The 13814-nt window shown below is 45.4% G+C and overlaps 1 protein-coding gene across 3 annotated transcripts in view; it reads left to right on the top strand.

Moving 5' to 3' along the window:
* Positions 1 to 13814, top strand: part of JAK2 (Janus kinase 2) — a 77393-nt gene that overhangs the window by 41520 nt on the left and 22059 nt on the right. For 2 of the 3 annotated variants that reach the window (XM_087957758.1, XM_087957759.1), the window contains 6 exons: positions 324 to 441; positions 690 to 835; positions 1776 to 2097; positions 3020 to 3139; positions 11698 to 11855; positions 13653 to 13764. In XM_087957758.1, coding sequence (XP_087813884.1) covers positions 324 to 441; positions 690 to 835; positions 1776 to 2097; positions 3020 to 3139; positions 11698 to 11855; positions 13653 to 13764 — 976 coding nt within the window. Of the gene's footprint in view, positions 1 to 323; positions 442 to 689; positions 836 to 1775; positions 2098 to 3019; positions 3140 to 11063; positions 11080 to 11697; positions 11856 to 13652; positions 13765 to 13814 lie in introns of those variants that run through there. The other variant, XM_026675824.2, reaches the window with a different exon arrangement.

The following is a 13814-nucleotide window of genomic DNA, read 5'->3' as shown; positions in this document are numbered from 1 at the left end:
TTGCAATTATGTCGAACTGTCTTGTAACACCTCATATCAAATCAAAACTTGAAATTATATGTGTCAAAATTAGGTCTGGGATATTTGGTACTGCCTATTAAGATTGGACATTAGGTAGGACATTCTTCTCATGAGTTTTGAGTAGCAGCTACAATACATTTATGAAGTTTACTTTCAAAATTTTAGAGGTAACAAAAAAAAAAACCATTTTGTTCGACTGACAGAATAACATACATACTCAAAACCCTAATTTTATCTCATTTAGTAACTTTATTCTGTAAAAAAATAAAAAAATTAATATGTAACAAACTGTTTCCATACAGATTTTATTTCCCACACTGGTATTGTAGCAGCAATATACGAGCATACCGATATGGCGTTTCTCGAAGTACAGAGAGTCCCGTTCTTGATGATATTGTCATGTCTTACCTATTTGCTCAGGTAAAAATAGCTAACTTATTAGATAGGCCTGTAGCTATTTACTCCTAGATTGATTATGCATATATTGCTTGTCTAAAAACACTTCAAAGGTTATACTCTTCAATAGAGCAAGATTGGGAGTAGCATCAAAATACGGCTGAATTGTGTGCTTTGGATGGATTCTTATGGAAGATTTTTCAAATTGTAGTTAAAAAAATAACCCACAGAGAAACAATAATACTGAGTTCTCACTCTTGTTTTTGATTCAGTGGCGAGAAGATTTTGTCCACGGGTGGGTAAAAATGGCTGTGACTCATGAAACACAGGAAGAATGTCTTGGAATGGCTGTTCTTGATATAATGAGAATGGCCAAAGAAAAGGACCAAACTCCATTGGCCATTTACAATTCTGTAAGGTAATTATTTTTTGAAATGGCATATGAATCGCATATACAGCATACGTAAAAGTACATTCTCATTCTCATATATTCTATCTAGATAGATCACTGTAATTCATATCTAAGTATTTGTATTAGGTGGCAAAGGTTAATGCCTCTGCTACAGATAAAAGTTAAGGATTGATAAGAGTTGTATCAAGAGAGATTTCTTCTCTTTTCTGTCACGATCTTCTACTTTCTTTAACAAAAACATGCATAGATATCCATTAGGTTTAGAACAATAACTGCTTCTGAACTTATTAACTGTTTTTCACAACCGGTAGTTGAGGTTTTCAGATCTGTTGGCAGAAGCCCCAAACTGTAATTGTGCAAGCAGAAATGTTAATTCTTTCTTCCTTTTGCACACGCGCACACACACACACATGCCTATCCCATATTGCATAGTCATCTGTTTTAGAGGGTCCTCAAACAGAAATGCAGAAGGAAAGGATAGGTGGGAGCTCTATTTTGTTCACACATGGAAAATTAAAATCAACGCACACTGCTGCACTTTTCCCCAAAGCTTTCAGTACAGTATGTACCACTCTGAAAGACATGACTGACCTACAGTTTGTCAGCAGTTTCTTCTCCACAGTTCTAAAATGTACATATTATCCATTATACTACATTGGATTGCAGAAAACAGATAATGACAGATTTGAAGGAGCATAATGGAAGGCAGCCAAATGCAAGTGTCCTGAATTTTTTTATCTATGTTTCAATACAGTATATTTCTCTCTCTCCCTCTCTCCACACACCCCCCCCCTTAAGTTCTTCGTTCTGTTGGCTGTAGATAGACTGTTTGGTGAACCAAATGCTCAGTTGTAAACTCCATGACTTTTTTTGTAAAAAAAACAACTGTCTTTTAATTGCTCTTAGTGAAGTTTGATTACTCATTTGGTAGTTCTTGTATTCACAGCTACAAAATGTTTTTGCCAAAATGCATCAGAGAAAAAATTCAAGAATATCATATTTTGACACGAAAAAGAATAAGGTACAGATTCCGGAAATTTATTCAACAATTCAGCCAGTGCAAAACAACTGCCAGAAATCTGAAACTGAAGTATCTCATTAATTTGGAAAGCCTCCAGTCTGCCTTTTACTCAGAAGAGTTTAAAGTGAAGGATCCTGGAAGAGAACCTACAAATGCAGAATCTTTTGCAACCATTATTATAAGTGGAAATGGCGGGATACAGTGTTCCAGAGGAAAACAAAATGCCAGTGAGGTGCTTGCAGATGAGGTAATATTTGATCTTGTTATTTCATGCTTACTTCGGAGAAACCTATTAAGAATGATTTAGCTTTGTCATAAGAATGCATAGTAAGTGTTTAGAAACAACGCTGTACAGTGATTAAAAATTACACAGTAGCTAAGTAGATAATTTCCCAGAAGATCATTAATGGGCAAGAATGGAAGTTTCATAAATCTTAGTTGGTACCTACTTTTTTTCCACAATCTCAGTGATATAGGAGCTTGGTTAATCTTCCAGGTATACGTTGCTTCTTAATCTTCGTATAGGCCCACGCACACTAATGCACCTGTAATTCTTCTTTATTTGTGCTGAAAACCAGCAGAATTGCAAACTTGGACAATTTAAGATTACCAGTATTGATACTGGTAGAGAAAACTGATCTAGCAATAGAAATTATTGTAAATTATTTTCAACTTCTCACTGTGGCACTGGTGTATGAATTTCCCTTTAATGTTCAGTCCCTTAACGGCAATACTACAACTTTGTATTTCACGAGGTTTTCCTTAGATAACTACAGAAAAGAAATGTTTGGAAATTGTTTCAGCACAATTTGCAGTTGCTGCTTTAGGATGGAGTAATCTTTTTTAACAGTTTATTCAGATGGATTCCTTCTACTTGTTGACCTTTGGAAATCTTTCCAAATATTTATTATTATTTTTTATCATATGGCTATGTTCCAATCCCTATTTCTGCTGGGCTGCAGATGTTGTAAGGAGGGGGCAGGTGGAGGAGGGGTGTTCTCCTAGCCTAAAGATACTGTCACATAAACTATCATCACATATATTTATTAGCAGTGGGCAGGGCAGATCCAAATTGGAATGGCATCTTTTGAATTGATTGAAATCTTATCAAAATATTTAAAATGATTATTTTCCAAAGCAATATCATTTTTTGCTCTTGTTTTTTACAGGACATACAAACCTACTGTGATTTTCCTGATATTATAGATGTCAGTATTAAGCAAGCAAATCAAGAAAGTTCTGGAGAAAGTAGAATTGTAACCATTCACAAGCAGGACAGCAAGAATCTGGTACTGAGCTAACTTTGGTGACTTTGTGTTAAGAGTATTAACACAAAGTCAAATAGATTGGTCAAATAGTTTGGATAATATGCTTTGCATTTTAGCATTACTTTGGTATCTAATACAGCCACAGAAAGCAGTGTATAATAAAATTATTTTCCAATTTAAAAAGGAAGATTTTAAGGATGACATCCAAACCCTTACTTATTCTCTTCAAAATTAATATGGTGATTGTTTTATTTGCTAAATATTACAGTCAGCATTATACAGTGTTTCAGTTTTCAATCTGAGAAACGTTTAGAATATGTGGATGGAGACAGAGGTGGGATGCTACAGGTTTGGCCCGGTTCTATAGAACCGGTAGCTCTGAGGAGCAGCAGACACCGAACTGGTTTGGTGTCTGCTGCTCTGTTTGGCCCAGCTGCCCACCCAGACTCTTGGCTGTCCTTTATTACCTGCTTTTTCAACCTCAGCTGCTTTGCGCGGCATAGCTGAGGTTGAAAAAGCAAGAAAGAAGAGGAGTTTGAAACGCTGCGCACTCGCACACAGCGCTTGTCAGCTGTCTGGGCGGCACCGCTGATGTTTTTTGGAAATAGTCTACAGACATGTGCAAAACGCATTCTCCTTAGAGCCGCTCGGATCATCCAGAGAGTGGGAGGTTCTTCAGTCTGCGTCGTTGAAGGCTGAGCTTAATTACTGGGGAACACTCCGCCCTCCATCACGTGGCTCCCTTGCGTTCCCCAGTTTATGCTCAGCCTTCGTGAGGATAGGCTGTGTGATTTTCCACTCCTTGAGCTTCTCCACGCCGCCCTCGTAGCGGCTTGATCCGATCGCGCTATAAAAGCGCAGCTGGTGTTCCCCCCCCCACCGCGAACGCCGATCGCCCCAGGAAGGGGCGAATTTTGCCTGGCTGCTTCTCTCGGCCTCTAAACTTGCCGGAGAGGCTTAGTCTCGCTCTGAGCGGCCCGTTAATAAGGAGATCGTGGGTGGCCGCCATTTTGGGCGCCGCCGTGTGCTCGGGCGCCATTTTCCTGGCCTCATTGCAGCTGTGAAGGGGCTAGTTCTATTCACAGGCCTTCCAGCCTGTGAGAGCTGTTACTGGGCTGTATTGTGCATTTAATTAAAATTAGCAAGTTTGTTGGCTTTCCGCAGAAGCGCTCAGGGCAAGGATTAGCAGCCTATCCCTCCCGGTTGTTGTCTGGGAGCTCTAGCTGCCAGAGGCCTTATTTCCAGCCTCAGGCGTTCATTTGGCGAATTGGATCTTATTAACATCAATCTCTGGGGTCACTCCCTCCTGGGAGCGCTGAACCAGTTCTCTAAATAGATATTTGTTAATAATAATAATAATAATAATAATAATAATAATAATAATAATAATAATAATAATAATAATAATAATAATAATAATAATAATAATAATAATAATAATAATAATAATAATAATAATAATAATAATAATAAATAACAACAACAACAAAATAAAATAATAAATAAATAAATAAATATTATATATATATATATATATATTGATATATGACAATAATACATTACCAATATTAATCGGATTATATATTCAATTATACGTATATATATATTAATAATTATAACAATAATAATATTATAGATTATATACAGCTAAATTCCAAAAGGGGGCGCGGGCCAGCTGAAAGGACACCCGGCCTTTGTTGTAGGTCGAACCCTTGGCGAGCCAACCGCCTTTAGAAATTTATATACAGTCCCTACTTCTAAAATGGCAGATGACAATTCCGCTAAAGGCCCTTCCTTGAAGGCCAGATCTAAGTCCTACCACTTGCGCAGACAGGCTAAGGAAACTTCTAAGGAAACTTCCAAGGCCTCTCAAAGAGACGCCCTAAGACACCATAAGGCATTGGAGAAAGAATTTGACAGGCGATCTAGAGAGTCACAACCGGTGCCTCCAGCCCTCCCACCCTCCATTCCTTCTACCTCCAGACACCCCCCCCTCCTCCAGATTGCTCTACCCTCTCCAGGCGCAGCTCATCTCAGGGGCATCAGGTCCCCGGACCAACGACCAGACGGACGCCCGAAGCTACATTCACGCCCACGGCTGCTGGTCTGCGCCAGGAGGAGCCCGCCACAGTCAAGATCCCTGCACTAATGCAGGCATGGATGGAACGGGCTATCCGCCAGGGGATTGCAGAGGGCCTCCAACAGATGTCCAGGTCCGGTCCCCCCTCGATGGCGCCCGAACACGAGTCGCTATCAGTCAGGTCCTCGCCTAGATTGGACCCTCCTCATAGTCAGGCACCTTTACAGAGGGACAGCCCTCTCCCAGAAGGGAAACTGGAGGAGGCCATAGAGGACCTGGATCAGTTCAGGGAAGAGGAGGAATTTGAATGGGGGTCTACGCACCACGGGGAGCCCCTATCGGAGATAGACCCTATGGAAGGGGACATGTCCGAGGACAAGGGTCTCACTCCCGATCAACCCACCTTTGTGGGTTTGTTCAAGCCACACATGTTTAAATCGCTCCTATTTAAGGCCAAGAACATATCTGGCCTGTCTGTACAGTCTCCCTCTGCTCTCCCTTCCCCGGCGGCAGACATGATATTCTTCCGATTAAAATCGGAATTCCAATTTTTTTGGGAATCGCCCCCCTTCCCCCCTTCTTCTCCTCCTTCCCCTCCCCTCGGAGGCCCCGAGTCAGGAGTTGCTACGCTGGCGCGGCTCTGCGTGGCTCCAGTCCCGTTGCCTCAGGAAGGGAAAGGCAAAAAGGAAGAGCCGCGGCGGCGCTTTGCAACGGCAGCAGTGGCTCCTGGTTTTGCCTTTCCTTCCCGAGCAACGCGGACTGGAGCCGCCGGCTGCGCTAGCAACTCCTGACAGCCCCAGCTGGATACCTGAGCGGAGCCCGGGCGGTGTGAGCGGAGCCCGGGCGGTGCGAGCGGAGCCCGCTGAGCGGCAGGAAAAGGGAGCTGGGCAGCGATTTCTAGGCGCGCGGTGGGGGTGTCTCTTTTGGCCGTCCCGATTTTTTTCAGAGGGGAATATCATGCCTGTCCGGCGGAGGGACAAGAGGACGCCATTTTTAGGCAGCCCGTGGTGGAAGCGGAGGTTATTCTGGCTCCACCCATCTTTCACGACCTAGTTTCAAACCAGTTGGACTCTACAAGGGCCCCTCCTGCCCCATCCAGCCAGGACAAGAGGTTCTTTAACCTCGACTCAAGCTTCTGCAACCTGCTTAACACCCTCAAGGTAGATGAGCCCATCGTTGGCTTATCATCCTCCTCCTCCCCTAGTGATCCCCTGGAGGCTCTGAAACCCGAGGACAAGAGGTCCGAACTAGCCTTACGTTGGGCTCACCAAGCCGACACCTGGGCCATTAGATAGGCCACGGCCGCCTCCTTCTTCACCAGGTCTTCGATCCGGTGGCTCCACCAACTGAAACAGCATGTCCCCCCCTCTAACACAAGGGCACATCAAGACATCGCCAAACTGACGGCCGCGGCAGAATTCTCGGCCGACGCCACCTACCACGCGGTTAAGTTCTCCACCCGAGCAATAACCTCTAATGTTACAGCCCGCCGCCTGCTCTGGCTCAAACACTGGCAGGCGGATGTAAAAAACAAGGTTAAGTTGGCCACTGCCCCCATCAAGGGGGACAAACTATTTGGCACGGCCCTGGAGCCATTGCTAGCCGAAACCCGAAGCAAGAAAAAATTTCTTCCTCCTCTTTTTCGGAGGTCAGAGCCAAGAGCCCCTCAGCCATTTCGGAGAGGTTCCTCCCGACCTTTCTACCAGTCACCTTTCCCGCCCAGGTATCCGAGACCCCCCTCCTTCTGGCCATTCCAACCCCAGGATCGAGCTGATCCGGGCGACAGGAACAGGAGGGGCGGCAGCTACAGGCGTCCCTTCAGGGGTTCAGGAGGGAAGCCCTTCCGGCGCCCCAGATAGATCCCGTCCCTCCCTTCCCATTGGCGGACACCTCAAGCATTTCGCCGACCGATGGGACTCCTCCACCTCCGATGCCTGGGTCGGGGACACCATCAGATTCGGCCTCGCTCTTGAATTTCAGCGCGCCCCCCCTGACTTTTTTATGGCATCCCCCCCCGAGGGATCCCACCAAACGCAGCTTGATGGATTCAGCTATCCATCATCTCCTCAACATACAGGCGATCCAACCCGTCCCACCATCTCAACGGGGGCAAGGCTTTTACTCCCACCTTTTCGTTGTTACCAAATCCTCAGGTGGATGGAGGGCTATTCTAGACCTGAAACGCCTTAACCGTTACCTGATCCAGCGCAGGTTTAAGATGCACACTTTACAGTCCATTCTACTGGGTATCAGGCAGGGGGACTGGCTATCTTCTATAGACTTTTCAGAAGCGTATCTTCACATCCCAATCCGGCCCTCCCATTCCAAATTCCTCAGGTTCTGTTACAACCACCGCCACTTCCAATATGTGGCCCTTCCCTTTGGGTTGGCTTCTGCCCCAAGAACCTTCACTAAGGTCTTCACGGCTCGAGCGGCCCACCTCAGGAACCTCCCAGTTCGTCTCCACTGCTACCTGGATGACATCCTCATCCTGTCTCACTCCAGACTCCAAGCAGAGAAGGACATCAGAGCTACTCTCTCTGCCCTCCAAGACCATGGGTTCCTAGTAAACTGGCAAAAGAGCCAATTGTTACCATCTACCCGGATCACCCATTTGGGGTCCGTCATTGACTCAGTTCAAGGAAAGGTCTTCCTTTACTCGGAAAGATTCCTTAGCATCCAGGAAACCGTCAAACATATCAGACGATCAAGAAAGGTAACACTCTTAGAATTGTCTAAATTACTAGGTAAAATGGTCTCATGCATTTCCATTGTTCCCTGGGCCCGTTTACACACCAGATCCCTACAGTGGTTCCTGCTCCCGTTCCAAAGGTCCGGCAGAAGCAATTCAAAGGCCACAGTCAAGGTGCCTTCAAGGGTCCTCACGTCTCTCCTCTGGTGTACCAGTCCCGCCATCAACAAGGGCCATTGCTTCAAGGAGCCCCAATGCCTCACTCTCACCACAGACGCCAGCCTGTCCGGATGGGGTGCTCACATCCACTCGCTCTCGACACAGGGCAGATGGTCGCAGGCAGAACGGGCATGCAGTATAAACTGGTTGGAACTCCACGCCATCCACCTGGCCCTGCGCAACTTCCTCCCTCAGGTACGCGGGCGGCATGTCCTTATACTCACGGACAACGTCACCGCCAAGGCTCACGTCAACCGGCAAGGGGGTACCCAGTCCATACGCTTGATGAGAGAGGCCGAGTGCCTCTGCCGTTGGGCAGAGCGCAATCTCCTCTCCCTCAAAGCCGAACACATCTCAGGGGATTCAAACACCCAAGCAGACTGGCTGAGCAGGACCACGGTGGACCAGTCCGAGTGGCGCATCCACCCGTCACTGTTCAAGGAGGCGACCATGATGTTCGGTCTCCCGTCAGTAGACCTCTTCGCATCCCCCCTCAACACACAACTCCCAAGGTTTTTCTCGAGGTACCCCTCCCACGGGGCCGAGAATTACAACGCCCTCCGTTGCCCCTGGCCCACAGGGCTTCTATATGCATTCCCTCCATTAGCCCTAGTCCCCAGAGTCATCCAGAAGCTCATTTACGAGAAAGCAGAACTGATTCTAGTGGCCCCCTACTGGCCCAGACGCCCATGGTTTGCAGACCTCCGCAACCTATCGGTGGCCCCTCCCTGGAAAATCCCCCCGAACAGGATCTCCCTTTCTCAGGGCCCCCTCCAGCACCTGGATCCTCAGTGGCTCCAGTTAGCCGTTTGGAGGTTGAGCGGGAACGTCTAAGAAAGGAGAAGCTTTCTGACCAGGTTATTGATACCATTTTAGCCACCAGACAGCCCTCAACAACCCGAATATACAATGCCACTTGGAGTAGTTTCTCCAAGTGGTGCCATAATTTCCAGGTCAACCCGCTTTCACCCTCCATCGCTCAAGTTTTGGAATTCCTCCAAGAAGGTCTGAGGAAAGGACTTTCCCCGAACACCTTGAGGCGTCAGGTCGCAGCCCTCGCAACCATCATCGCTTGTGACAATCTGGGTTCCCTTTCCCTCCACCCTCGCATTAGGGCATTCCTTAGAGGAGCCACTAACTTGTGTCCCCCAACCGTTCACCGATATCCTACCTGGGACCTCAATAAGGTCCTTGTGTCCCTTACTAAACACCCCTTTGAGCCTCTCAGGGAATCCACCCTCCAGTTTTTAACATTCAAAGTCGTGTTCCTGGTGGCCATTACTTCGGCTCGCCGAATCTTGGAGATAGCAGCCTTGTCGGTGAGAAAGGACCTTTGCATCTTCCATGCCGACCGGGTGGTCCTCCGGCCTGACCCTACCTTCTTGCCCAAGGTCAACTCAGCCTTCCACAGGGCACAGGAACTCACGCTCCCAAACTTCTGCCCCAATCCCTCGCGGGAGAGGGAGAAGCTTTGGCACACCCTGGACGTGAGATGTGCCCTTCGCATTTACATTAAGCGCACCCAGCGCTTTAGGAGGTCTGAATCCCTATTCCTTTCTTTTCAACCCAAGACATTGGGCCACAAAGTGTCCCCTTCAACCATCGGCCGCTGGATCAGAGCTACTATTTCCAAAGCTTATTTGTCTCAGGCTCTGCCGGTACCCAGCGGAATAACAGCACACTCCACCAGAAGTGCAGCTACCTCGACAGCTTGGGCCACCCAAGCTCCAATTACTGATATTTGTCGGGCGGCCACCTGGGCCTCCCCGTCTCCCTTCATTAGGCATTATAAGATCGACATATTTGCCTCGGCGGAGGCTTCGTTTGGCAGACGAGTCCTCCAGCGAGTCCTCAAGGACCCGCAGAGACTCCCGAACCAGACGGAGTCCCTCCCGTAGGACAGCCAAGCTTTGGTATGTCCCACTCTCTGGATGATCCGAGCGGCTCTAAGGAGAATGGGCGTTGGTCCTTACCTGACACGCCATTTCTCTTCGAGCCGCGAGGATCATCCAGCCCCACCCTTATTATTTCACCGTCTGGTGGGGTCTTGTTTCGGCCAATGAACCTTTAAGTATAGTAAGATGAGAGCACGACCTTCTCTTCACTCTCGACTTCGCATAAACTGGGGAACGCAAGGGAGCCACATGATGGAGGGCGGAGCGTTCCTCAGTAATTAAGCTCAGCCTTCAACGACGCAGACTGAAGCACCTCCCACTTTCTGGATGATCCTCGCGGCTCGAAGAGAAATGGCGTGTCAGGTAAGGACCAACGCCCACTCTCACCAGGGGTGGGCTTCTACCTGCCGGAGAACCGGCAAATCGCACCACTGGCTGGCCCCGCCCACTCACTCTTTACCTGGCATGCGCACCATCAAACTTGCCTGCTAAGTTGCTATTTTCCTTCCCTCCCCCTCAACCATCAGCTGTTCTGTGTGCCGGGAGATTTGGATTAGCTGGAAAGCAGGAAAACGTTGAATTTCTTGCTTTCTAGCTAATCTAAAAGCAGAGCTGAACCTTCCTTAGGACTGAAGCTTCTATTTTTCAGTGCAGACTCAGGTGTAGCCAATTGCAGAAAGATAGATCTCTGAATGAATCTGTGATTCTGTGAGCAACTCAATCTGCCTTCCTGCTTTGCCTGCTTTTGGGTAAAAGTTGCTCTTTTTTAATAAAAAATTCAATATTTACATAAATATTTATAATATTTACATATAAGCCATGCCCAGCCAGTCACATGACCACCAAGCCACACCCACAAATTAGGCCACACCCACAGAATTGGTTGTTAAGAAATTTGAATCCCACCCCTGTCCCCAACCTCCAGGCTGCAGCCCACTATTGGACTGTGGCCCATTTGGAACCAGGCCACACAAACAGTTGGGCGAGCAGCCTGCCGGTTCCCCTCTTCTCCCCCACCCCGGCGGACCACCAAACTGTAAAGACTGGGGACTGCTGGTATAGATGTATCACTATGGTGAGCTAAAACCTTGTTTGGATAATTCTTTGCTCAGCTTAAATTGGCAGGAGACAGAAGCTTGCATGCCAGATAATTTAATCCTTTCTTTCTTTCTATTTACACATTCATTCTCTCTCTCTCTCTCTCTCTCTCTCTCTCTCTCTCTCTCTCTCTCTCTCTCTCTCTCTCTCTTTCACATACAGTTGAATTTCTACAAAAGATAAAATGCAAAAAACCAGATAAAAATAAAAGGAAAGAAGTTTATCAATGTCTAACATAGAGCATTAGCTATTTGGAAGTAACATACGCTGCCCACAGTCTTCAGGAATGGGCAGCACTCAAATAAAGTTTATAAATAAATTAAATAGCATTATTCAAAAACATAATAGCAATAGCACCTAGACTTATATACCACTTTACAGTGTTTCACAGCCCTCTCTAAGCTGTTTACAGAGTCAGCAAAAGTAGCCTGCAAGTACTGCGCTCTAACCACTGTGCCACTGGGGCTCTTAATGTTAAGATAGAAAACTCATGCTTATTCATCTCAGCACATAGCATCGACTGTATGCTTTTTTGTCATTTGCATTTTTATTACTTCACATTCTTTACTCCATTTTTTTTCCTTGTCTTTTATAGGAAGCTGAATTTCATTCATTAAAAGAAGCTCTTTCTTTTGTATCATTAATCGATGGATATTATAGATTAACAGCGGATGCCCATCATTACCTTTGTAAAGAAGTGGCACCTCCTTCAATTCTTGAAAATATCCAGAGCAATTGCCATGGGCCAATTTCGTAAGGAATACTTTGTTCTAACATTTATCTTGGGAATGGATAAGCTTTTGAACTAGAGGCACATCAGATACTAGGCTAGGCATTTGGGAACACAGTAATCATTGTGTACATTACCCCTGCTCATTTGTACACATAATTTGCCTCCATGGTTATAGATGCAACTTGGACCATATTGAGGAAGAAGCTTCTTTCTACCTAAGGAATCAGGTTAAAATAGCTTTATTCTTGCTCTTGTTGTTACTGCTAGCAGTAGAGGAAGATCAAAAGCAAAAGACAAAATGAGGAAGATCAAAAGCAAAAGTTTCCTGCAGCTGCCAATCAGCAAATGTCTGGGACCAGTGTCATGGCAGGTGGGAGTTGGATTGCCAGGGGTCCTGAGTGCTGCAGATAAGGAGGAAGGGAGATAGATGTTCATTCGTATCAAAACAACTCCTGTGTGTACCTGTGAAAAAAGAATTAGTAACAGTTCTTTTGGATCCACTTTAACTTGTTTGAATTTTATACGTATCCATCCAGACTCTCAGATTTTATCTATGCACACACACTAGTTATTTGAGTGATTGTTGTTGAATATGGAAAATTGCTAACAAAAAAAAATTACTCTTGGTAAAGACTACTTCTTCCTGTTCCTTTCATGAAGTCGAGGAGAAAATATGAGTAGAAATGTATGTGATTCTATATAATATGTCCCAGTTCTGAACAGTTTAATATATTAGCATGTCCCAGTTAAGGTACTGATGAATTCTAAAATCAAGTGAGTATTGCATAGGAAAGAGTCACAATGTCACTCAAAGAAAGTCAGATAGTAGTCTCCATCTTTAGGAAATCACTTTATCTTGATGGAAAACAGAATTTCTTTTTTGTTTACCTGGAGCAAGAATAATTCTCTGAATTGTGTCCTTTGTAGCCTGCCAAATTTCTTCAAATCACTTCTGAAGTTCCATTTTATTTTAAAATATGTTTAATTATTTTACTCTCTGTTGCATCTATCCCATTTTGTCCTATTCAATTAAAGATAGCCCCCAAAGTACAACCATTCATTTAGCAATGGTTCAAGATTATGTCATGGTCCCCATAATAATTGCCATTGTAGCACCCCCCACAATACTGTGATCAGAAAACCGTAAGGATACTTATTTCCCTCCAACTGCCTACTCTACCTCCCAGCCCTGCCCGCTTTTGGCCAGCTTGTTGGTCTTGCCACCCTGTACTTGTGGGCCCTGTCACCTTTACCATACTGCGCTGCATTCATGCTGTGCAGCTCACATCTAACCTTCACCACCTCCTCTTCCTGCAACTGCTTCCGAGACACGCCTGGTCTGGCCTTTTATGTGAGGCAGCTACTGGCTATGCTAAACTATGTTCCCAAGGCTCCACCTGCCCTTTTTCCAAATCATTCATAACCTTCTTGAGATGTTTGGAGCTTCACATGGGTCAGGGAACGCAGCTGGATTGCTGTTCTTAAGCAATGAGTTAATGTGACATTACACTACAACCACATTGCTTAGTATTGGATATTCAGGTCCCAATTGCCATTGTAACCAGTTGTAAATTTTATTTGGTGGCATTCTGCTAGTGGAAGAGCAGGTCAAGGAAATGGGAAATGATTTTAGCCATTTTTTATTGACTAAAAGTAATGTGGAAAGAGTAGTCTTGGATCAATCAAGAGAAGAGGAATTATCATTTCACTGACACATTATTTTTGTAAAAAATCTGCTATATCCCGATATATTCTGTAATTCAGAAGTGTCAGCTCTTTTTAATACTTTGTTTTTCCTTCTTTTTTTTTTTAAACAGCATGGACTTTGCAATCAGTAAGCTGAAAAAGGCTGGCAATCAAACTGGCTATTATGTTCTCCGTTGCAGTCCAACAGAGTTTAATAAATACTTTCTTACCTTTGCTATGCAGGTTAGTATTAAGGATCTAGATTTCTAACTGCTTTGCTTATGCTTAAGACA

The sequence above is a fragment of the Notechis scutatus genome, chromosome 2 (assembly GCF_049901735.1).
Source record: "Notechis scutatus isolate UNSWTSFEM ecotype Mainland chromosome 2, rNotScu1.2, whole genome shotgun sequence".
Taxonomy (NCBI): Eukaryota; Metazoa; Chordata; class Lepidosauria; order Squamata; family Elapidae; genus Notechis; species Notechis scutatus.
Note: the sequence above shows the minus strand (reverse complement) of the source record. Positions and strands in the feature narration are given on the sequence as shown.